Source organism: Perognathus longimembris, chromosome 1 (assembly GCF_023159225.1).
Source record: "Perognathus longimembris pacificus isolate PPM17 chromosome 1, ASM2315922v1, whole genome shotgun sequence".
NCBI classification, from domain to species: Eukaryota; Metazoa; Chordata; class Mammalia; order Rodentia; family Heteromyidae; genus Perognathus; species Perognathus longimembris.
This window is the reverse complement of record NC_063161.1, coordinates 7,814,450-7,840,337: the sequence shown is the minus strand read 5'-3', so window position 1 is coordinate 7,840,337 and position 25,888 is coordinate 7,814,450. Positions and strand designations below refer to the sequence as shown.

Here is a 25,888-nt window from a genome sequence, read left to right as displayed (position 1 = left end):
TGTGGCAAAGGCCACCTGCCACCCACCACTCTCACCAGGAGGGCACCCAGGCAAGAGCTAACCAGCTCAGGCCCGGTCCTGAGCACTGGTGCTCTACAAGCCGGGAATGGGACCGGCCTACAGGGGGGGGGAGGGACAGCCCCCACGATCACACAGACGAGTCAGTCAAGTGACGAGACCGCCAGAGTGGGTGTTCCTGCCCCCCGCCTTCCGCCCTGCCTGTGGTTGTTGTTTTCCTTTTGTGCTGGTTACTGGGACCTGCACTCGGGGCCCGGGCGCTGTCCCCTGAGCTTTTGTGCTCAAGGCTAGCGCTCTGCCACTTGAGCCACAGCTCTGCTTCTGGCTTTGGATGGTTCATTGGAGGTTAAGAGTCTCATGGACTTTCCTACCCAGGCTAGCTTCCAACTGGGATCCTCAGATTCACTTGCTCCAGGCTCCAACTTGGTGGAATTTACTTCCCACCTCGGCTGAACCTCACCGCGTCTTCCCCCATCAATGGGAAATCAATGTCCCCCATGAGGGTGGCTGGCCAAGTGGGGTGAGGTATAGATCGACACACAGCCCTTTGGGGGGGAGGGCGGCTGGCAGGTGCCCCTGGCCCAGCTGTCTCCCAGGACACAGGGATTGTGCCTGCCAGGCACCGTCTCCAGGTTGAAGGTCCCAGGGCCCATTCTGGCCCAAACAACGGAGGCTTCCCTGGGCCTCAGCTTCCGTGGAAAAGGACGGACCAGCTGCCCGCGGGACTCTGCTTCCTCGGGCCTCTGGGCCACGCTATTCAGGCACTTCCCCCTCCTGGCCTCAGTTTCCTCATCCCGGACAAGGCACCACCCCGCCAGTAAACAAGACAAGACAGGAAAGAGCCTCAGACCTCGAGCAGCCAAGCTGGAGGTACGCACAGACCAGCCCCCCAGAACAGGAAGGTCGGCAGGCCAGAGCTGGCCTTGCCTGCTTCCCAAGAGGCCAGAGTCTCCCCCAGAGGTGAAGCTGCGTGCCCTCCCCCCCACCCCCCCCTCCCGGAAGAGCAGGGGCCTGGGGGGAGGGGGACCCTGCTAGGAAAGGGCTCACGGGGAGGAGGGAGGGGAGGGGGCTCCCCACCAGGATGTCACTGGCTGCCCCTTCTCCTGGGACCGTCCCCTCCAAAGACTGTCACCTCTCCCTACAGGGCCAGCAGGCAGTGAGAACAGGATGTGTGTGCGCACACACACGTGTGTATGTGCAAGTGTGTGCACGTGGCATGTGTGCAAGTGCAGCGCCCCCGCATCCCTGGCCGTGCTGGAGCAGGGTCTGGGTTGGGGAAGGGACAAGTGTAAGGGGCAAGTGTGCAGGAGCCATGACCCCCCCCCGCCACCTGTCGTGTGCTTAACACGCGCGTGTGTGTGTGCACATCTGCGCACACTCCTGACCTCAGCTTCCCGCCCACCCTCTGCCCAGGCTACCACGCCCCCACCTGCAAGGCGCTAGCCCGCCCCTCAGGAAGCAGCTACAGGAAACCCTGGCACACCCCACCCGGCCTGGGAGGGAGGAAGGCCCGCCCGCCCCCGCGCCTCCATCCACCCCCGCGGGCCGCCGACCCCAGCCCTCCGGACCTTCCATCACCCCGGCGCCCCGGCCTCACCTGCGCTGCGCCCTGGAGACCCACGTGTCCAGCAGCAGCTCCAGGCGGGAGCGGTGGAAGGCCCCGGTGGTCTTGACCCCGATGAAGACGTCCTGCAGCCTCAGCTCCCAGGGCCCGGGGGGGCTCCTGGGACCCCAGGTGGGCCGGGCTTGGAGCGGTAGGACAGGCACAGGAGCCCCAAGCACACGAGGGCCAGGAGCGCTCCTCCGGCCAGGCTCCGGAGCAGCCGGCTCCGCATCGGCCTGGGACACCCCGCCCCCTCCACCCCACCCCTCTCCACCCACCCCCCGCCCCCCCCCGACGGCTCAGCCCAGGGTGGGAGACCCTGGCGGACGCCCAAAGCCCGGCAGGCATGGGGGTCGGGCCCGGGGAGCAGAGGCGACTGCTGGGGCTCCGGGGGTGGCGGCCGAGTGCCGCCGCCGTCTGCCGGGCCTCCACCTGCTCCCTCCTCCTGCCACGCCCCGCCCCGTTCAGCCCTGGGGGCGGGGCCAGGCCCTGGAGCCCCAGAGGTGGCCGAGCCCCCCCACCCCCTTTGCTGAGGGGCGGCCGCCCTGCCAGCTGCCATCCTGGAGCCTGGTGCTGGGGTGGTGGAGGGGGCCTCCTGCCTTCACCCACAGACATGCCCCCCACCCCCAAGGCATCCATGATGGCGCAGTGTCCTGGGTGCCCTGCCCAGATCCCTCCCCCCCCCGCCCCCCCAGGCTCCAGAGGGGATCCCCTCCTCCAGGAAGCCTTCCCCCGACGGCCCCTCTCCACTCTTCCTCGATTCCTAGCAAGTCCCGGGAGCGGGAGCGGGATCTGATCATCTCAGCGCTGGGTGGAGCCCCGGCTCCTGTCCATGGGGCCCGGCCGGTGCTGCCGCCCACCCTGTGGCCTGCTCACCCGGCAAACTCCGGAGCTACCTCTCCTCCAGACGTTTCCAGCCACCGCCTCATCCTGTTTCTGTACAAGGTCAAGATCACACACACACACACACACACACACACACGCACACACACACACACACCCCTCCTTTGTCCATTCCGGTGTCCTGCTTCCATGTCTCTGCTCTGTTGTCCCAGATCCCATCTTAGCAAACATAAAAGCCAAGGAGCACCGCTGCCACCAAGCCTCTCCCCCCCCGCCCCCCGGGACTGGGCTCCTGCTCACCAACACCCACCTCCTGCCACGCTGCGCTGGAACCCTCAACTTCAAGACTGGCTGGACTCCCGACTCATTGGACACACTACCTCCCTCAGGACCTTTGCACTTAGCATTCTTGAGCCACGCTTGGGAGAAGGGAGGCCGCCCCAAGGGGCCAGCCCCAGTCAGGTCCCTCCCCATCCTGCCTTCTTAGAACACGCGTCAAAAGGGATCGTCCTAGGGTTTGTGCGGTGGGGGGGTGGGGGTTTCAAATCCAGATTGGGTGACTGAGACCTGAAAACCGCAATGTGAAGGCAGCCTGAGCAAGAAAGCCGGGGTGACACTCTTATCTCCGGTTAACCACCAAAAAGCTGCACGTGGAGCTGTGGCCCAAGTGGTAGAGCACCAGCCTGGAGTGAAAAACCCAGGACACGCACGCCACACGCATGTGCACACACACCGTACACACACAGCCTCCAGCCTTGTGGCCTACTCCATTTGCACACTCTTAGGCTGTGGCTCGCGTGTCCACACCCCACACCTCGTGCCCAGCACACGGGACAGAGGTGAGAACCGCCGCTGGGAGCCCAGGCGGACACGCCCAGGAACTGGCTCTCGCTCAGGTCTAACAACCAAACCCTCCACTCTGCACCCGTTCTCCGTGCCAGAAAAGCAGTTCTTCCCCTCCTCTCCTCCAAGAGCTGGCCTCAGAGCCCCCCCAAACATGTCCTTCTCTGCACCCCCCCCCTCAAGAAGGACAGGGCTGGAGCTCCTCATCCAGCCTCCTCACTTCATTTCCTCCTAAGCCCAGGACCATTTCCCACCTGTCTGTCAATCATGGCCCAGCCCCACCCCCATGAGGCTCTGGCCTGCCCAACGCTGCTGCCCCTTTCTCCAGCCTGGGGCACCTGCCCCTGACCACCGTACCCTCCCCACACAGCCCACAGACACAGCCCAAGCTGAACCCCAGCCCAGCTGCGTTCCCCCACCCCACCCCCACCCCCGCAGAGCTAGCAGATGCATCGCTGTTACCAGACAGCCACCTGCAGGTTGGAATACTTCTGTTCCTTTGAACTCTGGTGGGTTTTCCTGTTCTGTTTCGTGTGTGAGTGTGTCTCACGGTGTAAGCCCAAACTGGCCTCCAATTTGCTATCCTGCCTCCCCAGAGCTGGGATTACAGGCATGAACCACCGTGCTCAGGCAAGAGATGCTTCTTGAAGAAAGGACTGCCAGCCCTGGAGGCCAAGAGGCTCCCGTCCAGTCAGTCTGCTCCTACTGGAGGTGGCTGTCCCTCTCTGGGGGACGGGCTCCGGGACTCGGCCTGGCCCATCCGCGGGGTCCCCCCGCCTGCCGCCCGGGGCAGGTAAGGTGATGCCCAATACGTACGGCACAGGTGGCAGGCGGCTCTGGGAAGAGTCAGGAGGGAAATCTGACCCCGTGGGGGCCTGGGCTGGGGGTGGGGACCGAGGGCGGCTGGGAAGGGGAAGCCCCAGGCCCAGGACTGTGAGCAGGCAGACGCCACTTGATCTATGACAAACAGTGTTTAATGTTCCGCAGTGTGCAGCTTAGTGACAAAGGCCCGCGAGAAACCACCGGGGCATACATTCTGGTGGCCAAGTAGCCGGCGCCCCTGCCCCCCCCACCCCCCCTCCCCGACCCCAGGCAGGGTGCAGGACAATGTGTGCTGAGAACACACATGTGTTAGTGCCCAGGGGAGGGGGGGCGGGGCTAGACATGGACACGTAGCCATATAAATGGGGAGAGGGGAAATGGACGGGTGGAGTCACGTGGGGGGGGCGGCCTCCGGGCTGAGGAGGCGGGGCTCCCACGCCACGGGGGGAGGGGCAGAACCAGCACCTGCCCCCTCCCCCTTATGAGAACTTGATGTTGCAAACCCTGCACAGGAGTGAGGTCAAACCTTCGAGAAGGGGACACCAGACCCGCCCTGAGACCACAGTGGGGGGCGAGGAAGGCCCGGAGGCAGCAAGTGCAGGGCTAGCACGATGCCAGGCTCTGCCGGGCTCCTTGATGTCACAGGCCAGGGACCACCAGGCGAGCAGGAGGCCAGGCCAAGGGGCCCACGCTGGAGAACCCCGAGAACCCAGGATGAGAGGACGCCCTCCACCGCAGGCAGGGGGGCGGCTGGACGGCAGTGTGTGCCGTGTGGGAGGAGGCCCAGGATCAGATGGAGGAGGCCCAGGCATCAGATGGAGGAGGCCCAGGCATCAGATGGAGGAGGCCCAGGCATCAGATGAAGGAGGCCCAGGATCAGATGGAAGAGGCCCAGTATCTGATGTCGGAGGCCTGGGCATCAGCTGGAGGAGGCCCAGGCATCAGCTGGAGGAGGCCAGTATCAGATGGCGGAGGCCCGGGCATCAGATGGAGGAGGCCCAGTATCTGATGGCGGAAGCCCGGGGCATCAGAGAGGAGGGCCCAGTATCTGATGGCGGAGGCCGGGGCATCAGCTGGAGGAGGCCCAGTATCTGATGGCGGAGGCCGGGGCATCAGCTGGAGGAGGTCCCAGTATCTGATGGCGGAGGCTCGGGCATCAGACGGAGAACAGAGCCGGGCACCGGCGGCTCAGGCCTCGCTGCTGTTGCTGCCGCAGGCCGGCGCCTCGCTCCACCCACACGAGGCGGGCCTGCTCCTGCAGGATGCGGCCCCGCACCACCTTGGCCAGCTCCTCGGCGTGGCCCCACGCGTGCGCAGGCACCCGGGCCCAGGAGCAGGGCAGCCCCGAGAGCGCCTGCTCCACGCCCCGGCACTGCCGCAGCTGCTCCGAGTCCCGCCAGCCCCGGCCGGCCCAGCAGACCCCTGTGACGGGGAGAGAGCGGGGCGGCCGCGGTCAGCACGGGGCCCGGACGGACGGACGGACGGACGGACGGCGGGCGGACACACAGCCCGCCGCGGCTGTCCGAGGGAGGAGCCGGATGGGAGGGCGGGGGCGGGGGGGGGGGTCCGGCCGCCTCACCTGACTTCTCGGACGTTCTTCTCGGTCACCTCCACGTGGATGACGATGGGGTAGACCTCGCTCTGGACCAGCTCGTGCACGCCCCGCGCGCCCAGCTCCAGCAGGCAGTGCTTCTGCTCGGGGAGGGACCCACGAGACCCCGGGGCGTGAGCGGAGCGCCGGACACGCGGGCTCGCTCGCGTCCCGACTGGGCCCTCCCCGCCTCTAGGGTGGAGTCCACCCCGCCCGCCTACCACCCGCTGCCCTGCAGCCCCAGGAGAGGAGGGTTCAAGGACAAGGCTGTCCAGGCCTCCTCCTACCTTCCCCACGGACTCCTGGATGGCTCGGATCCTGCTGCCCAGCCCCGGGGTGGCAGGCCGGGCCTTGGGGGCTCCGGGAGCCGAGGCGGTGCCCTGGTCCTCCCCGGAGAGGCTTTCTGCAGGGAGAGAGGCAGAGGCAGGTGCGGGGCTTGGGTGCCCGCCTCCCCCCCATTCCCCCCCCCGGTGCTGCCCCGGCCTTCCCTGCCCAGGCCTCGGGCTCACCTGCGGGGCACACCTGGAAATCCGCGGGAGGCTGGGCAGGTCCAGAAGGTTGCGGATGAGCCGGGGCGCCAGGCACTCGGGCAGCAGCACACGGGCCGCAGCGCCGACACCAGCAGCGGCCGCACCAGGCTGTAGGGCCTGAGGCTTCCCTCGGGGTCTGTAGCCGGGAGCGGGGAGGAGGAGGTGAGGAGCCCGCGGAGCACAGCTCCCCTTCCTCTCCACACCCGAAACACCACCGCCTCCCATCCACTCACCCTTCCCTGAGCCAGGCAATGTGCACGCGCGCGGCGCGCACACACACACAAACACACAGAGCACAGCTGTTCCTTCCCCCGCCCCCCCCCAGGATCCATGACCCTACTACCTAGTGATCCCCTGCCTCGCCCCTGCCCCCTACAGGCCAGTCCTCGCTTAGCATCCATCCACAAGGAGGCTTTAAAATGTCCATCAGGCCCAGGCTGGTGGCGGCTCACGCCTGCCTGCCTGTAATCCCAGCCACCCCAGGAGGCGGAGAGCTAAGATCCCACGGTTCAAAGTCAGCCCAGGCGAATAGCCACCAGCAAGAAGCTGGGATTGGACAGGTGGCCCAAGTGGTAGAACACCAGCCACGAGTTGAGAAGCCAAAGCTGCGGGACAGTGCCCAGGCTCTGAGTTCAAGCCGCACAAGACCCCCCGGGGGCCCTGGGGTGTCCCTCCCCCTCCCAGCACCCTCACCTGCGCAGGGCTCCGGCGGCAGCTGCTCTGGGAGTCCCCTGCCGACCCCCCCGCAGGCTTGGGCCTCACCAGACCCAGAGCTCGCTTCTTCAGCTGGAGAGGGGAAAGCAGCAAAGAGGAGGTCACGGAAGAGGTCACTGCCCCCCACCAGGGGAGGGAGGTACACAGGACCACAGGCAGGGCGGAGCGGGCCCCTCCACCAACACTGTCCAAGGTCCCCCAAAGAGCCAGGGTGGGTACCCACACCACCCACCCACCCACCCACCCACCCAGCCCACATCGACTCTTCCAATCAGCCGGCAATGCCCACTTGCATAGAAAGATGAAAGAAACCCTGGGGAACAGCCCGGATGGCTCCCAAACCCGACAGGCCCGGGAGGCCCGCCACGGGAGGGAGCCGGGTACGTTCAGGAGTGACACAGCAGCCCCCCGAAACGGCCCCATGGACTAGCAGGAAGTAGCAGACAGGACCAGAGAGGCTCCCGGGGCTGGTCCAAATGCCCAGCACCCCCCCAGGCCGTCCGCCCCTCACGAGCCGCTCTCTCCACTAAGGGGGCCTCCCCTGCCGCACCCACGGCAAGGATGCCGGCCCGGCTGAGCCCTTGCCCCGGCTGAGAGGGGAAGATGTCTGCCGTCCTGTCAGATGCCCACTGCGTACCCCAAATGCTGAGTAAGGCATGGGGGATTATACTCCCTTCTCAACTACCCCGGGCACGGAAACCTTCTGTGTACTGAGCACGTAGGAAACGATCCATTAAGTCTCCGAAGCAGCAAGAAAGACCCTGGCTCCACTCCCCCCCCCCCCGCCCCGTCCCCAAGGCTGTCAGAACACAGAGCCCACCCCTCTTCCCGGTCCCACCCTTGCTGTCGGGCTCACCCCAGCCCTGCCCGGCCCCGGGTCCTGCTTACGTTACTGCGGGGCTCCGGGTGCCGGCTGGAGGACAGGCATTTTTCCTGGATTTCGAGTAGCTGCTGGCTCTGGGGGAGACACAGGGTGTGCTTGCTCGTAGAGGAAAGGGAGGCGCTTCCTCCCGTCCTTCCCACCCCGGAGGCCGGAGGGGACGGCAGGGGAAACCGAGGCTCCCCGCCCCTCCCCCCACGCGCGAGCTCCGGGTTCCAGGCGGTCACCTCTGGTAGTTGGGCACGGTGCCCCGATCCAGGTCCCACAGGGTGAGGGGGTCCACCCTGGCGCAGAACCACTGCTGCCGCCGCTTGTACCCCAGGTCCAGCAGCCGCAGGACCTCCTGGGCTTTCACGCAGAGGGCGTGGGGGTCCGCCCGCTCGGGCAGCGTGAGGTTGGCTCGGATGTAGAACGGTTCCGCACCCGGCGCCTTTGCCCAGGCGTCTAAGGCCTCGTGGAAGGACCGGCAGGCTGGGGGGGGGGGGGCGGGGGTTAAGGGCAAGGAGGTCGGGAATGGGTCTGGAGGGGGGCGGGGCGCACCTGGGGGTCCGGAAACCTCCCTCACAGCTTCTGGGTGGAATCGGGGGCATGGGGCTCAAGGGCCTGGAGGCGATCCCTTCCGTGCTTTTTGTTCAAGGCTGGTGCTCTACCACACGAGCCACGCCTCCATTTTCAGCGTTGTGCTGGTTAACTAAGAGTCTCGAGGGCTTTCTTGCGGGGCTGGCTTTGAACCGCAATCCTCAGAGGTCAGCCTCCCGAGGAGCTGAGATTACAGGCGAGAGCCACCAGCGCCCGGCTCCTTGCACAATTGACTGCTTTCTGTGCACTGCACGGAGAAAGGGCACCGAGCGGACAAAGAAGGCCAGCCCTGCAGGGGCCAGGCCGCCAGGGTGTGGTTCCCCCCCCACTTCCTGTCCTTGCTTTCCCACTCACCCTAGGATGGAGGAACCCCCCCCCCACCCCCCCCAGGACCTCAACTTTGGAGTCCGCGCGGGGAAGGGCAGCGTGGTCACCTGGCTCCAGGCCAAGGTCCTCTGCTGAGCCTCCGCTTCCAGGCTGGGCCCCTCCAGACCAGCAGCTGCTTCGCCCTGGGCTGAGAGAACCCAGGCCGGGAGTCCACTACAAGGCCCTTGTCAAGGTGCAGCCCGTCCTGCCCCTCCGAGCTAGTCCCTCCCCAGTCAGATGTCATGAATGCCCAGCCTGCTTCTGCTCTAGCCAATCACCAGAAGCTCCACCCCCTGGTTAATGCACAAACCCCACCCCTCAACTCAGGGGGAAGGGGCCTCACCTCTCTCGGTTCTGTGCCCGCAGACCCAGGCCCGGAAAGGACCCTCCGAACCACTGCCCCGGACCATCTGTCCCCGAGGAACGAGAGGTTCTCCGGGCTCTTGTCCTGGGATTCCGGGCCTCCTGGGGGGCTCCAGCCGGACATTCGGATGGCCAAAGACCTGAGAAGGGAGGAAGAGGATGGGAATTGGGGCTCAACTGGCTGGGACTTCGATAAGGTTCCATATTCGTGGAGAAACAACAGGGACTCCCATTCCCCAGTAGGCCAGGAGTCCCTCCCCAGCCCCACTTCCTCTCCCCCTCCCCCGGGGCCCGACGCCTGGGTTGCCCTGCCCCGTCCATTCTGCAGGGCAGATGCGTCTTCTACTCCATCAGGATCCAAGTCAAAAACAGCCTTTAGCTAGGCACTGGTGGCTCGCGCCCTGTAATCCTAGCGACTCAGAGGGTTGAGATCTGAGGATCCGTGCAAAGCCAGCCCAAGCAGCAAAGTCGATGAGACCCACCTCCAATTAACCACCAACAGGCCGGAAGCAGAGCTGCGGCTCGAGAGGCCTTGAACCAAAAAGGCTAAGAGCCGGCGCCCAGGCCCTGAGTTCAAGCCCTAGTAGTAGACCGGCACTAAGACCCAAGAAAGCCCCTCCGCAGACAGACCCCCTGCCCTGCGGTGAGTGCAGCCTGCTGCCTGCCGGCCCAGATTGTCCCTTGTCATCCGCTACGCATTTCCCCTTTGTCCTGTCCCTCCAAGCACCAGCCAGCCCTCCGAGTCTCCCTGGCTTTCCACTGTGCACATGAGCACCATCAATCAGTGCTTTCTCTCAGGCCCCACAAGGAAGGTGCTCACGTTAGGACACACAGGGACCAGCCACGCTGGGTGGGTGAGGTTCCCAGGGGGAGACGCCTGGACATCTAGAGTTCCTTGAGCAGCGGAAAGCCAAGACGGAGTCACCAAGACGCCCAGGCCAACAGCACCCTGCCCACCCCCCCCGGATGAGAACTGAGAAGACGCTGTGGCCAGGTTCAAAAACACACTGGCCCCAAGTGACGGGGGGGGGGGGGGGGGGGGCGGGGAGGGAGGGAAGCGTGGGAGGGCTGGCCCCAGCAGGAGCGGTGCCTGGGCAGAGCCCGGCAGCTGCAGCACAAAGCTGGCCACGCTGGCCCCTGCTGCCAGCCTCAGGTGGTCAGCGCTGTGGGGACCGCGAAGCCCACGGGAGCCCCTGGGAGCCTCGGTTCCTTCCTCTCGGCCCTCAGCCCTCGTGGTCTCCCATCTCTGTCCCCTGAGGCAAAGCAGAGCCAGGCCTGCGGAGTTGGGCCAGACAGGCCAGGCTGCGTCCCGGCTCATGGCAGTGATCAGAGTGGAGAGGGCGGAGACCCAGCCCGACCAGGGCCCAGAGGGACCTGAGCTCCGAGACATCTGTGCTAGGGGCTCAGGCAAATGAGCCTAGGCCCTGTCCGAGTCTCAGTTACGTCAGTAAGATGGCGGGCAATGCAGTTCAGGCAAAAATATAAAAAAAAAAGCCCATGAGGGGTAGGAAGGTGGCTGAGTGGTAGAGCGCTCGCCTAGCACGCATGAAGCCCTGGGTTCGATCCTCGGCACCACATAAACAGAAAAGGCCGAGAAAGTGGTGCTGTGGCTCAGTGGCAGAGCGCTAGCCTTGAGCAAAAGAAGCTCAGGGACAGCGCCCAGGCCCTGAGTTTGAGCCCTAGGACTGGCAAAAAGAAAAAAAAAAAATCTGATGAGACTCCTATCTCCAGTTAACCACCAAAAAAGCCAGTAGAGCGTGGCACAGTGCCAGCCTTGAGCAAAAAAAAAACAGCTATAGGGACAGCTCTGAGTTCAAACCCTAGCGCTGGCGTGTGCACACACACACACACGCGCACGCACACACACACACACGGAGAACAATGGCCACCTCCTCTCGGGTCAAGGCCGCCTCTGTGTGCAGCCGGCGGGGGCGCAGGGCCGGCAGCGAACAGCAGAAGGCAGGTCACACCCAGGCTGCTGGGCTGAGGCTCTGCGCCCCCACCCCCCCCACCTCTCCCCTCGCAGATGCAGAGTGAAGAAGCGGGACGCTCCTGGGCGGGTACCAGGGAGCACCCAGGGCCCAGGGGAAAAGCAGATGTCACGGCCGTCGGGTGGGACTGAGAGCAAAGCTCTGATGCCTCGCTGCCACTTCCCCGACGATCCAGCCAGCAGCTCCGCCCAGGCCTCCACCTGCCCTGCCCGCCTCAGCCCTGCAATGCCGGCGCAGGGGGCTGGGCCCCCCCCACGGTCTTCCTGCAGCCGGCCTGGAGTTGCTGGGAGCGGGGCGCACGCAGACCCTTCTCGTCCGGCCACTGACTCACCCCGACCCTGCCTGGGATCGTGGGGGGCTCCCTTCCCCGCCCCCCCTCCCCCCGCCCAGGGTCAGGTCAGGGGGTCGGATCATGAGCGGCTTGCGACAAACCCCTGAAGCTCAGAGCCTCCTCTGTCCATCCGTGATCGTGGCGCTAACACACCAGTCCTGTGCACACCTGACGCTAACGTGTGGTGGGCCAGGCACCGGCTAGGAGGAACACGACACCCCCACGGTTGCCCACAAACGACTGACCGGAGTCCACTATTTCTCAGAGCAGAGAAGACTGAAGACTGGGAAATCAAGGGCCCCGGCCCCTACCGCGCGAGGAAGCGGACTGTGTGTTTGTCCATCTCCTTTTCTTCCGGGTCACCCAGGGCCAGGCCTAACCTGGACCCTTCCTCCAACTCCCTCCTCTCCAGGAGCAGCCCAGGGGACCCCACGTGGTCCCCCCGCCCCACCCCCCAGCCGGGGCAGAACAGGACCACAGCCTCCTGCTCCCAGTGCTGCATCCTGGCCGCCCCTGGCGGCTCGCCAGGACCCCGGCTGCAGGTCCAGGCTAGAGGAAGCGCCCCGCAGGCAGGAAGGGAGGCGCCTCCTCCCCCCAGAAGCACGTCCTGGAAGGCCAGAAACAATGTCCCACGGGCTGGCTGCCGGGATGTGAGTGGGGGCAGGGCCGGGCTGCCTTCCAGAGGCCCGGAGGAGGAGCGGGAAGGCCGGGACCGCGCTGTCCTGATCCATTAGGTAGCCGGCCGGCCAGCACCGCCCCTGCAGCTCAGGTCCTCGGCTCTCCGCGGGCCCCGGCCTGGCACTTGGGAGCCCTGTGACCTGGACTAAGATCCTCAACCGCTCAGGGAAGTCCGGCAATCATCAACCCAAACCACCCACAGGCCCCAGAGGCCAACCAGCGGGGACACTGAGGCCGGGGTGGAGAAACAACTGGCCCAGGCCACCCAGGCCAAGCCCAGTGGTGACAAGTTTGCTCCCAGCTAAGGAACTTGCTCTGGGGGGCTGTGCACCACCGCCCCCCGCCCCGTCCCCATCCCCAGCAACCCCGGCTCAGGCAGCCGCATACCTGTTGAAGAGGCCCAGGCCACAGCCCCGGCCCAGGAGGCCTTCCGGCTTTCCCAAGGGCCACACGCTGTCCGAAGAGGACGAGGAGGACAGTCCCGGAGACCAGGGCTTAAGCGTCACGCTCCCTGGGGAGGCAGAGTACAAGTCAGGAGCCCCCCACGGGCCTTGCAGCCTGGCCAGGGCACTGCCTGGTAGGGAAGGGGCAGGGCAGGCCTCCCCCCCCCCAGAGCCCCCAGGACGAGCCCCCCACCCCACCCCCCAGTTACCTGTGATGTCCGACATGCTGCTGAAGGACCTGGGTGAGGAGGAGGGGGGCAGTAGGTGAGGCACCCAGGAATCTGTGTACCCTCCCCACTGCCCCCCCAGGGGACCAAAGGTCCTGCCACCCCCCAGGCAAAGGCGGGCTAGACCCAGGGTGCCACCACCTCGCTCCCCTAAAGTCACAGCGCAAGAAGTTAAGGTCCTGGCCCTTGTCACATGTTTCATAGCTGGCCTGGCCTTCAAAGCCAGTTTCTTCCGCGCCGCCTCCTCCAAGGAGCACCCCCTGACTTCACCCTCCCCCATCTCTCTTGGGGTCGGAAGACTATCAGGTTGCCTCCCAAATTAGGGCACCGTCCCCAGACAGGGCTCACAGCCTCCCCCTCAGATGACCACTGAGGGGAGCAGCCCCGTGGGAGAGCCCCCCGCACCCCCCCCCCACGGGTGACCCCTGCCTGAGGTCTGGGCCATGGCCCGGCCCTCTGCGCCTACTTCCCCTCCTAGGCCCCGGCCTCCAGGTCCTGGTTGGCACCAGGGCTCCGGGGAAAGGGGTCCCTCGGGAGCCAGCACCGCCATCCATCGCCTTGGGACTCCCAAGTCACCAACCTACTTACCTCTTGGGGGGCTCGGGGTCCTCCTCCCGCTGCCGGCGGAGGATGGAGCCGGCACTGGGGGGGAAGGGCAGGATGGAGAGGCGGTTGATCTCCTTCTCGCTGTCTGTGGCCTCATCCTACAACACCAGGACAGGGCCTGGTCACCAATGCCCAGCCCCTCCCCCGCCCCCTTACACACCCAGCTTGTGCCCATTCCACAGACAGAACCCGGGGCCCAGACAGAACCGCAGCCCGCACCCAGCTCCCGCATCTCCAGAAGCCCCGGCCTGGTGGGCCGCACCCAGCTGCCTCTAGGGAGCTAAAAGCAGGCCGCCGCCACCTTCGCCACCTTGGGGGGGGGGGGCCCTCTGCACGGGGTCATACCAAGGTGTAGGGCTCCGATCCCGAGGTGCAGGCTTCCCCCACGGCCACTTCCGGGCCTCCCAGTGGGGAGGGGAACTCGCTGAGGCTCCAGGTGCTGCTGAAGTTGGAGCACAGGGAGTGGGAGGAGGCACAGGCCTAGAAGAGGGGGTGAGGGCCAGGGAAGAAGGGAGCCACGTTGGGCCCAAACCTGCCAACTGCCAGTTACAGCCACACACCAGGCCCTGGGCAGAGCTGGGCCCAGGGACCCAGACCCGGCTCTCACCGGACACAGAGGAGGAGGAGGGGGGACAGACAACCACAGAGGAATGACATCACTCAGATGCAAGACTAGCACTGGGGCCTGGATAGGGACCCCAGGAGGGCTCCACCCAGCCCCAGGGCTGTGGGGGGCGAACAAGTGTTTTGTATTGTGATGGGGCTTGAACTAAGAACTTCCTCAGCCATTTTGCTCAAGGCCCCTGCTCTATCACTGGAGCTACACCTCTACTTCCAGCTTTTGGCTAGCTGGAGATAAGAGTCTAGCTCCTGGCTAAAAAAAAAAAAAGTGAGTCAGAACAGAGCACTTACCTAACACAAGTGCTAAGTAGGAACAAGTGGGGGAGAATGGTTGAAGGAGATGCTACAGCAAGTGAAAAGGCCCTGAGGCAGGACTAGACACACTCCAGGATTGTAAAGGCGGAGCCCCCACTGAGCTGGCTACCGGAGAAAAAGAGATTGGATCTGTCTAAGAGCAGAGCATCGCCGAAGGAAGAGTCTGACCCTTGAGTAGTTGCAGGCTCAGCCTCGGGTCTCCTCTGCCTCCATCCAGGCCTTACTGTGAGCAAGCAACCCAGGACAAGACAGGCCCAGGCGGGGGCGGGGGGGGGGGGGAGTAGCTGGAGAGCTGGTGTCTGATTTACTGAAGGTTTGGAGATTCTCCCCTCCACCTAATGCAACCCCTAACTCTCCAGGGATTAGACAGCAACCAACCTGGCGTCTGAGGACTGTTTTGCATCCTACGGGCTCACAGACCCTCAAGTACACACACACGCGCGCACACCCCACAGCCTAGGCAGACCCCCCCCCCGTGCCTCCCCCAGGCCGAGGCTCACCTTGAGGCTGGAGCCCCCCTGGGTACGCTGTAGCTGCGCCTCCAGGAGGGCCTTGGCGCCCTCCAGGCCGGTGAGCCGGGTCAGCAGCTCGTCCCGCTCGGCCTCCAGGGCCCGCACCTGCTTTCGGTACTGGTCCTTCTCAAGGAGGCTCTGCGAGTACTGCAGCTGGATCCGGTCGCGGTTCTGGATGGCCTGGGTGGGGGGAGCAGGGGAGGAACCACCAAGGATCGGCCCCGGCCCAAGGAGAGAGACGCGCGTGGGCACGCGGGCGTTGGTGGCGGCTCGCGCCTGGAATCCTAGCTACTCGGGAGACGGAGCGCTGAGGATCAAGGTTCAAAGCCAGCCTGGGCAGCTTAGTCTGTGAGACTCTTATCAGGCCCTCAACCCACCCCACGCCCCGACAGGAGCCAGAGCTGTGACGCTGGGAATGAAGCCAAAGCTTTGGAGAATCTCTTCCTCAGCCTGTACCTGAGGCCCCTCCCTCCTGGCCGGCCTGGTCCTTGCTACCGAGGAAGGGTGCGGGGGGCAGCTCTGTCGCTGTCTGGCCCTAGGTGAGGCAGGGGGCTGGACCTCCAGAACTCAAGGGCCAGGACAGGAGCCCGGTGGCTGCTGGGAAGTTGTCTGGCTAGTGTCTGCGGCCTGGGCAGCCAGGCCCGTCCCAGTGTGCGCAAGGAGGAGGGCCCCAGCCCCCAGCTCCCTCCTCAACGGACCGGCGCACCCCTCTCCTTCGTCTTCCCGGCGTCCTGGGGCTCGTACTCAAAGCCCGCTTTCTATCCCTGAGCCCTATCACTGGAGCCACAGCTCCACTGCCAGTTTCCTGGTGGTTTACCTGGAGGGAAGCGTCTCCTGGGACTCGCCTGGGTTGGCTCAGAACCGCCATCCTCGGCTCTCAGCCTCCCGAGGAGCTAGGATTCCAGGCGTGAGCCGCTCAGCGCCCGGCAGCACCTAGCCCCAGACCTGGTGTGCAGCAGCCGGGCTCACCTGATCGCGCTCCTTCTCCACCTCCTCCAGCTGGGCCAGCACGGTGCCCATGCGGTGCTTGTACAGGTCACAGTCCTTCTGCAGCGTGCGATGCTTCAGCCTCAGGTCCTCCATCTCCTGCAGGTACTGAGGGCGGCGGGGGTGGGGGGGGATGGGGGGCGGCGGGGGGGGGGGCTCAGACACTGGGCCAAGCGGGGAAGCCCCAGCCCGCCCAGGTTGCCTGGCCCGTCACACGGAGGAAGCAAGGCCTGCAGGAGCCCCACCCCCCCCCCCCCCGGCTAGGCAGGGAGGGGGCGCGCCCTACCTTGTCCCGAAGCTCCTCGGCCCACTGCAGCTCCCTCTGCACGGCGTGCAGCTTCTGACACAGCTCCTGCCGGCTGTCCTGCGCCTCGCGCCAATCGTGCTCCAGGATGTCCAGGAGGATGCGCTCCGAGCCTGGGGCTCCCGGCAGGCTCGCCTCCTGGGGGGGGGGGGAGCGGGGGTCAAGAGCAGGGTCACCTCAGCCCTCGGCTCGCTCACGCACGCACGCACACGCACGCACGCACGCACGCACGCCCCTAGCAATGTCATGACGACCTAGAGAGTAGGAGGGCGGGCACGGTGCCACAGTCCTGCCCACCCTCCAGGGCACAGCGGGGGGCGGGGGGGCAGAGCAGGAGGCCGGGCCCCCCCGCCGCTCAGCCAGGCCCCACCGGCACCCGGGCCCAGCCCCCACCCTCCCTTCCTGTGCCGCCTCGTCCCTGACCGAACAGGAGGCACCAAGCAAGCCCCAGGTCCGCCTGGACCTCAGAGTCACAAACCCCAAGAAGGCCAGGCACGGTGGTGTACACCTGTAACCCCAGGACCGCGGAGGCGGAGGCCGGAGGACCACAGCTCAAGGCCAGGCTAGGCCACACCGTAAAACCTTACCTGAAAAACCCAAGAACTGGGGGGTGAGCACTGTGGTCCGTGCTTATAGCCCCAGCCACCTCAGAGGCAGAGACGGGAGTATCAGGGTGCCACATATACCTGACATCCTGACATCCCAGCGATGTGTGAGGCCAAGACAGGAAAAATGGCAGCTCCAGGCCAGCCCAGGCCAAATATATATATATCATGAGAACACCCCCTCCCCCCATTTCCACAAACACAAGAGCAAATGGACTGGAGGTGTGGTTCAGGCAGTAGAGCACCCGCCTAGCAAGTATAAAGTTTAAACCCAGTACTGCCAAAGAAAAAAGTCAAAGATAGGCTGGGGATATGGCCTAGTGGCAAGAGTGCCTGACTCCTATACATGAGGCCCTGGGTTCGATTCCCCAGCACCACATATACAGAAAATGGCCAGAAGTGGCGCTGTGGCTCAAGTGGCAGAGTGCTAGCCTTGAGCAAAAAGAAGCCAGGGACAGTGCTCAGGACCTGAGTCCAAGCCCCAGGACTGGCAAAAAAAAAAAAAAAAAAAAAAAAGTCAAAGATACAATTACTAAAGCGAAGGTGTGGCCCGGTAAGACCGTGCACCTAGTGCGAACAAGGCCCTGATCCACACGACCAAATAAATAAATAGCCAGGCTCCCAGTGGCTCAGGCCTGTCATCCTAGCTACTCAAGAGGCTGAGATCTGAGGATCACGGTTCAACGTCAACCCTGGCAGGAAAATCCACGAGACTGATCTCCACTTAACTGCTCCAAAAGGCCAGAAATGGCGCTGTGCCTCAAAGCGGTAGAGCACTAGCTTTGACCACAAAAGCTCAATGATAGCGCCCAGGCCTTGAGTTCAAACCCCAAGACTGGCACCAACAATAAATGTGTGTATGTGTGTGCGTATGTGTGTGTATGTATATACACACAAATACGTACACGCATACAATGAAAGCAACGCTGGGCACCAGTAGCTGATGATCCGAGGATCACAGTTCAAAGACAGCTGGGGCAGGAAAGTCCACGAGACTCTAATCTGCAACTGACCACCCCGAGAGCTGGAGGCGGAGCGCCAGCCTTGAGATCCCGCCCCCCCACGCCCTGGCCCCCCCACCCCCCCACCCCCCGCGGCAGCTCCTACCTGCTGCTGCCCCTCCTGCAGCTCCTGCAGGGACGCCGTCAGCCGCTGGTTCTCGGCCCGCAGCTCCGACAGCAGGTCAGCGCCGTCCGGCTCCCTGTCCTTGTCCTTGTCCTCGGCCACGGGCAGCGTCCCCCGGGCCCTCCGCAGCAGGGTGCACTCCTCCTCCAGCCGGCTGACCTTGAGCTTGAACTGATCCACCTGGGACCCAGGACAGGAGTCAGCCCTCTCCCTCCCATGGGACCCCCTGGGGGGGGGACACCGCGCTAGCCCAGCCCCCCAGAGGAACCTGACAGGAGCTGCCTGGACCTGCCCGGAAGAGGGGCACCCGGGGCAAATATGGGCTCACGGGGGGGGGGGGGAGAGGGGACCCCCCGCTTCTCCTTGGCTGAGGGCAGACGTGTGACATCACACACACCGCTGGCCCGTGTCGGCATGAGGGGGCCTGCAGGAAACTAGGGGAGCCGGGTCTGGGCCCCACTGTGCCTCAACTCAGGGCGGCGCTGGGCGAGCCACAGCCCCATCTCTCGGGCACCCAGGCAGGTGTACCGTGGGCCCCCCTGCTCCTCGCACGCTCACCCCGGCCGGGGTCTGCATGGGGTTCGTCTCCCACACTTCCAAGTCTCTGCAGTTCTGAGCAAGTTGCTCCCCTGAGCCCCAGGCTCAGCTGGGTTGTCTGGTTTGGTTTCGTTCTTTTGTACTGGTGCTGAGACTCGAACCCAGGTTGGAGGCACTGACCTTGAGCTTCCACGGTTCCACTTCCAGCCTTTTTTTTTTTCTTTTTCTTTTTCTTTCCCAGTCATGGGGGCTTGAGCCAGGGCCTGGGAGCTGTCTCTAAGCACTACCACTGTGAACCACAGCGCCACTTGTGGCTTTCTGGTGGTTATGGGTGGAAGTAAGAGTCTCACGGACTCTTCCCTCCCCGCCGCCTTCAAACCACAGCCCTCAGCTCTCAGCCTCCCGGGTGACTAGGGTTATTACAGGTGCCCGGCTAGCCTCACTCCTTGAAATAAAACCCAAGTGGAGCTGTGGCTCAAGTGGTGGGTAGGTTGCCAGCCTGGAGCACAGAGAGGCTCAGGAACAGCGCCGAGGCCCTGAGTTCAAGCCCCACAACCGACAAAAAGAAAAAGAAAGAAAACCCATAACTTCTTCCAGTCACCAGAGGCCGGCACGGGTGGCAGTGGGCAGCTGGGTGAGGCCAAGGACGGACGCACTGGCTGCCCTGCTGGACTAGCAAAACTCCCAGCCAAATCCTGTGCGCTCTGAGGCGGCCGGGCTGCAGCAACACGGGGCCATAATGTTGGGGAACAATCACAGTGACCTGGGGAGTGGGGGGGGGGGGGATTGTCCTCAGGCAAGCCTGCATGTGCGTGTGGTGCCCTTGGAACCCAGGCCTGAGACAGACAGACAGACAGACACACACACACACACACACAGAAGGGAGGAGCGGGGGTGTCAGGCCAGTCCGTGAATTAACAGCACGGCTCCTCCTCCACAAAGACTCGGAAAGATATTCATGACTCCTGCATTCCTTTCTGCTCACAAAACATGCTTTGTGATCCACAGGAGAAAGAGCCAGGCCCGGAGGCCAGCGAGATCACGCCCTTCACCGGGTGCAGCCTCAAGCACCCCGCCTGCGCCTCCAGCCCGGCCAGGCCAAGCACACCCCCCACCCCCCACCCCCCCCCCCCCAGCTCAGAGGGCTCGACGCCCGGAGTCCCTGACTATCACCCGGGATAGGTTTAATCCTGCGTACAAACTCACTTAGCCCCAAATTACAGCATCCGAGCCTCAAGTTTATGTTGCTTTAGAGAGAACGGCTCATTAAATTCGCACCTTATAAAAAAAAAACATGGTATTAACTCCCAGCCACCGCACACCTGCCTGCGGGGGGAGGGGACCGGGCTGCTAAGCCAGGCGCCGAGGGCTTCTGTTCCCATCCACCTGCCACGGCTTTATAAACTCTGCGACAGCAGAGTGACAGAAAGAAGTGGCGGTGAGCCAGGCGTGTGCGGCGGCTCCTGTTAATCCTAGCGACTCAGGGGGCTGAGACCCGAGGACCGGGCGTGCAAGCCCGCCCGGAGGGAAAGTGCAAAGTCTGAGGGGCTCTTATCTCCAATTAATCGGCAAAAAGCCGGGAGTGGCGCTGTGGCTCAAGTGGTAGAGCGCTGGCCCTGAGCAACAACAGCAACAAAAAAGCTCACCGACAGTGCCCAAGCCCGAGTTCAAGCCCCACTACTGGCACACTTACACCCACACATTTACACGCGCACACAGTGACGGTAAATTTACAGAAGTTTATCTGTTAACCTGCCTCACCCTCTCCCCTCTAAATGGAAGGAGCAGCCGCCCAGGCGGCTGGTGTTAGTGGGCACCTGTAACTGGCCTGCAGCCCCTCCGAAGCCTCTTCTCCTGCCCCGAGCCCAGCAGCCCCCGGATGGCTGAACACGTACAGGTATCCCCATCACACAGACACGCCAGCCCCTGCAGGACACACCACTCACGAACCACACCCAAGCCCAGAGGCGAGCCAGCCCAGCCAGCCAGCGGCCTGGACACTGGACTCTGAGCCGGAGAAGAGAGACCTGCTCTACCCCCCCACCACCACCCCGGAAAGCCCCACAGGGGGACTCAGAGAAAGAACGGAGACCCCATCTGTGGTCCTCCACGCCTCAGCAATGCAGAGCAAAGCAGGGCACGCCGTAAGCCTTGGGGTGTTGGGGAAATGCTCTACTCCACATCTCTGTGCCTCAGTTTCCCCTCCGGGAACGAGATCAACGGCAGTGTTCAATTCCAACACTGGGTGGTAGGAAGGGTTTCTGTGTACAGCCAGCAACCTGGGACCATGGCTGGTACAAGGGTGAGCTTTTCGTTTCCCTGCGGGTACTGGGGCTTGAACTCAGGGCCTCTGGCTCTCTCTCGGCCTTCGCCCAAGGCTGGTGCTATGCCACTTGAGCCACGGCTCCACTTCTGGCTCTTCCGTGGTTCATGAGAGGGTAAGTCTCACGGGCTTTCCTGCTCAGGCTGGCTCTGAACCGCGCTCCTCAGATCTCAGATCCTGGGTAGCGAGGACGGCGCGTTGGTAAAGCGTGGACCATGGCGCCGCCGCCCCCGCCCGTGGTCTCTTGCTCTGAGGAGGAGGAGGAGGACGTGGAGAGGGAAGCAACGCCCGCACCACGCTGCTCACTAGAGACGGGGCTGGGCCCGGGCTCGGCGTCCTGGACCTGCCCACGCCTCTCTGCAAACCTCCACTTCGCTCCTGGCGGACACCAAGTGGCCTCGTGGTCACCTCACCATCGCAAACCAGCCACCAGCACTCGCCTGGCCCCCCGACATCCTGGGCACAGGAGAGCCCTGATGTGCGTGAGCTCCTCAGTGCTTGGGGCGGCTCCCTGACCAGTCACAGCCAGTATGATCCTCATGCTGTGTGCCAGTAAGAAACCCAGAGCCTAGCAGAGCGGCTCACCCCTGTAATCCCAGCTTCCGGAAGCGGCCGGCGGCGCCGAGACTCGAGCTTACGTCCGCCTGCCCCGCAGTACCCCGGCCACCTTCCCAGAGCCTACCGCCAGCTGCAGGTCCCGGCTGCGCAGCACCGCCGAATTCTTCTCCTCGCTGAACTGGGCCAGGCGCATGGCGATCATGTAGTTCTCGTCCTTGAGCCGCAGGAGCTCCAGGCTGCCGGCCTCCCACTCCTCCCGCAGCCGCTGGCAGCGCTCCTGTGCCTGTTGCTGCTCCTGCAGCCGCTGCTCCAGCCCGGCCCGCTCCTCCTCCAGCACCCGGCCTCGGGCCTGCAGCTGCTGCTCCCGCTGCAGCTGGCTCTTGCGAGCTTCCCGGAGTCTGCGCACCTCAGTCATCAGGAACTGGGTGAGGCCCTCGGGCCCCTCCTCATCTGTGCGGACCGGAGAAAGGATACTCAGGAGGGGCACGCGACGTTCAGGGGGAGGGGGGGGTGGCAGCAGATCACGCGGAAAAGCCCAGGCCGTAAGATCACCAGAGGGAGATTCTGGAGGATGCTTTCGGCAACAGGAGGGGAGGGGAGGTCCTCAGACACAAGGCGCAAAATCCCGGGGGTGGGGGGTGTGGGGGGGGAGGGAGGGAAATGGGGGAAAAACGGACAAACCCCCTATTTAAAAAACGTTTACATATCTGAGAAATGAAAGAGGCAACAAAGGGAAAAGACAAGTAAAAGAATAGAAGAAAGCAGAACAAGTATTATTTAAAAAAAAAAAAAAGACTCAAAGCCAAAGTATATAAAGAGCTCTCGCGAATCAGCAAGAAAAGGCAAGTTGGTTGAATAAAAAATATGAGTGAGAACTAGCAAAAGGCAAGTCCTAACGTAAACATGGCTAATCAATAGAATAATATGCGCCAACCCTCCAGCAGTAGAAACAGGAAGAGTAGCCTCTAACATCTGTTGATTTCATCCTTTGTGTTAGATGTGTTACTTGACACCACTCTGTCCAATCACTGTGGACCCCCCACACACACACTTTTTTTTTGTAGGGCTTGAATTCAGGGCCTGAATACTGTCCTTGAGCTCTTTTGCTCAAAGCTAGCGCACTATCACTTTGAGCCAAAGCACCACTTCTGGTTTTCTGGTGGCTAATTGGAAATAAAGGTGTCTGGCCGGGGCTGGTGGCTAGCTACTCAGGAGGCTAAGATCTGAGGACTGCAGTTCAAAGACAGCCCAGGCAGGAAAGTCTGTCAAGCCCTTATTAACCACAAGAAAACCAGTCTTTAATTATCACAAAATAAATGCAGTTTATATCTTTGAAAAGAAAAGAAAACCAGACGTGGCAGGCACTGTGACTCAACGTGGTAGAGCACCAGTTTTGAGCAGAAAAAGCTCAGGGACAACAGGCCCTGAGTTCAAGCCCCACAACTGACCAAAAATAATTTAAAAAAAAAAAAAAGTCTCTCAGACTTTCTTGCCTAGGCTGGTTTTGAATTGGATCCTCAGATCTCAGCCTCCTGAGCAGCTAGGTTTACAGGTGTGAGCCACTGGAGCCCGGTTTTCTGTGCCCATCTTGAAAAGACCAAAACACTGGGACACAGAACAGTCCAGTCATGTTCCCAGGGTTGGCTAACTAGCAAGCTCTGATCTGCGTCACTTAAGGAAATACAAACCTGAAACAATATTATTTTACCTATCATTCTGGAAAAAAACAAAGTTTGAAAGTGATCCCCAGGATTAGTGAAGGTACAGCAAGATGAGACTCTATTACCATCTACAAATGTTTAGAGAAATCCCACTTGGGATTCTGAGGACACACACACACACACACACACACACACACACACGATGTTTCCAGCATCATAAGGTTACAGAACTGGAACCATATATTTATCCCTCAATGGGGATAAGCAAACGGCTTGTGTCACGTGACCCAGACCCATGAAGCAGCCACTTAGAACGTGTGTACATGCATGAGAACGCATGCATGCATGGAAATCAGCCATGGGGTGGGGGGTGACTAGACCCTACACATCCCAAGCCGGCATGTGCAAGACTGCTAGGGCGAGAAAATGAGCCACGCTACCCCCAGAGAACAGAGCCAAAGGAGGAGGAGATGCTGCCCTTTCCAGTGAGGTTTTCTTTGGGAGGTGCTGGAACATAAACTCAGGGCCTTGGGCTCTCCCGGCGCTTTGTCACTCAAGCCTGGCACCTACCACCTGAGCCACAGCTCCACTTGCGGCTTTTTGGTAGTGAACTGGAATTAAACGTCTCACAGACTTCCCTGCCTGGGCTGCCTTTGAACCTTTATCCTCAGATCTCAGATCTCCTGAGTAGCTAGGATGGCAGGTTTGTGAAGCGCCAGAGTGAGACCACCTTCCCTTGTTAGTCTAAATTCACCGGGAACCTCTGAAGTTTACTTTCTAGGGGTTTTGGTCGGTGTCTTGCTATGTAGCCCGGGCTGGCCTCAGACTTGTGATTTCCCTGCCCCTGTCTCCCTAGTGCTGGGGTTATGGATATACACCACCACATCCAGCTTTAATTTTTTTGTTTTGTTTTGTTTTGTTTTTGCCAGTCCCGGGGCTTGAACTCAGGGCCTGAGCACTGTCCCTGGCTTCTTTTTGCTCAAGGCGCTTAGCACCCTACCACTTGAGTCACGGCGTCACTTCCGGCTTTTTCCACAGACGTGGTGCTGAGGAATCGAACCCAGGGCTTCATGTGTACGAGGCGAGCACTTTACCACTAGGCTATATTCCCAGCCCCTAATATTTTTTAATATATAAGGCTATAAGCCAGTGTGCTGCCACCGTACGGTATCGAAAACCATACCAGGGAGAAGGGGCCCTGCTATCACACAGGGCTCTGAGCCTGGGCCTTCACCGCGGCGGGCTGGGCAAGCCATTTCAAGTGTGTGCCTCGGTTTCCCTATGTGTTCAACAGATACGGTGGGTATGCCACAGGACAGGGCGCCTCTGCACCACCACCCCCACCCCCAGCCAAGGCCCCGGCCCGGATGCCCATCTGCTCACCTAGAATCATGGAGCAGCGCTGGGCGGGCTCCTGGCCCGTGAGCAGCGTGAAGTGCTCGGGGTAGTAGAACTCCAGGGACTCCAGGAAGGCCTCGTAGCCCCTCTTGCCTCGGCAGCGCAGAATGTCCATGAGCCGCCCTGCAGAGGGGTGCACCTGGAGGTCACCCGAGGGCCCCCCCCCACACACACACACAGCTGCTTCTCCCCCTCCACGCTCCAGGGCCCACGTTCCCGGGATTTTTGAGCCGTGACACATACAGGGGCCTGTCTCAGCACATCGCCCAGACAGGAGGGCCGGGCGCCCCCTCCTCACGCACCTGTGCTCCGCGGCCCCACCCCACGCGCCTGGACGGCCAAGGCCCCCGGGATGCCAGGCGGGGCCCCGGCAATCCCCGCTGAGACCCTCACTCCTCGCCCAGCTCCGGGTGCTCCCAGGCCAAGCGGGGACCTGAACCCTGGAGGCAGAACGACTCCCCCGGGGGGGGGGGGGCACGGGAGGGGCCAAGGGCGCCCAGGAGATCAGAGGGCACCGGGAAGCTGCAGGGTCACCGGCTGCGATTGGAGGGTCGGGGCTCGTTGGCACCGGGAACCACATCCACCCCTCGGCTCCGATGTGGGTCCCGGAAGTGGAGAGGAACCCCCCCCCCCCGAGACAGACAGAACCCTGAGGCCCGGTGTGGGCTCGGCCGGGCGGCCCGGCGGTGGCTCGGGAGGACGAGGGACCCGGGGCGCCCGCGGCAGCGCCCTCCCCCTGGGGGGGGGGGAACTGCGGCCCGGGGCTGCAATCTAGCGGGGCTCGAGCTGCGGGGCGCGGCGAGGGTCCCGGGGCGCGGCGGGGGTCCCGGGGCGCGGCGGGGGTCCCGGGGCGCGCAGGGCCCCACCCCCCCGGGGCGCGGCCCGGTCCGGCCCGGCTCACCGGTGCGGTTGGCGCGGCACGGGAGGCGGACTGTGCTCAGCACCTCCTCCTCGTCCTGCTCGTCGATGACCCGGCACTGGCGCAGGTACGGCGTGAGCTTGGCGGGGTTCAGGGCGCGCGTCAGCCGGTGCCGGACGCCCTCGATCCGCTCCCACAGCGCGTCCTCCTCGGCCTCGGACCCCGACCCCGACCCGGGCCCGGCCTCCGCCACCGCCGCCGCCTCGCCCGCCTCCGCTCCGCCGGGCATGGCCGCGTCCTCGGGGTCTGCGGGAGAGGGGCGCACGGCGCGCCGGCGTTGGCGAGGGGCCCGGGGCGGGGTGGGGGGGTGGGGCGCCGGCGCGGGACCCTAGGGCCTCCCCACCCCCCCCCCGCCGCGAGACCGTCCTCCCCGCGCCCGCCGCCGGACCCCGCGCCCCGGCTCACCGCGCGCGCGCCGCGGCCGCCCCGGGCTCCCCGCTCCGCGCTCGGGCGGCGGCTCCGCCGGCGCAGAGGGGCGGCACCCCCGGCCCTGGCTCCGCCTCCGGCCCCGCCGCCCTCCGGGCCGTCCCACCTCGCCCGCCCGCCCGCCCGCCGCCCGGCCCACCCCCCCCACCCCTCCGCTTCCTGTTTCCCG

General features: G+C 63.7%; 1 protein-coding gene and 1 long non-coding RNA gene across 2 annotated transcripts in view; one reads left to right on the top strand and one right to left on the bottom strand.

Moving 5' to 3' along the window:
- Positions 1-5,097, top strand: part of LOC125358614 — a 6,462-nt gene extending 1,365 nt beyond the window's left edge. Inside the window, exons 2-3 of the long non-coding RNA XR_007212341.1 lie at positions 1,099-1,101; positions 4,908-5,097. This is a non-coding gene — a long non-coding RNA (uncharacterized LOC125358614). The remainder of the gene's footprint in view (positions 1-1,098; positions 1,102-4,907) is intronic.
- The window catches only part of Card10 (caspase recruitment domain family member 10), a 26,834-nt gene extending 1,248 nt beyond the window's left edge, over positions 1-25,586 (bottom strand). The window contains 22 exon segments of the mRNA XM_048355875.1: positions 5,709-5,821; positions 6,008-6,123; positions 6,230-6,259; positions 6,262-6,321; positions 6,324-6,386; positions 6,944-6,976; positions 6,979-7,036; positions 7,853-7,919; positions 8,072-8,333; positions 8,842-8,922; positions 9,105-9,292; positions 12,540-12,663; positions 12,805-12,833; positions 13,411-13,526; positions 13,774-13,908; positions 14,865-15,056; positions 15,846-15,971; positions 16,150-16,305; positions 17,880-18,077; positions 21,440-21,765; positions 24,360-24,497; positions 25,276-25,586. Coding sequence (XP_048211832.1) covers positions 5,709-5,821; positions 6,008-6,123; positions 6,230-6,259; positions 6,262-6,321; positions 6,324-6,386; positions 6,944-6,976; positions 6,979-7,036; positions 7,853-7,919; positions 8,072-8,333; positions 8,842-8,922; positions 9,105-9,292; positions 12,540-12,663; positions 12,805-12,833; positions 13,411-13,526; positions 13,774-13,908; positions 14,865-15,056; positions 15,846-15,971; positions 16,150-16,305; positions 17,880-18,077; positions 21,440-21,765; positions 24,360-24,497; positions 25,276-25,522 — 2,858 coding nt within the window. The 5' untranslated portion in view covers positions 25,523-25,586.
- Positions 25,587-25,888: the final 302 nt, after the last annotated feature.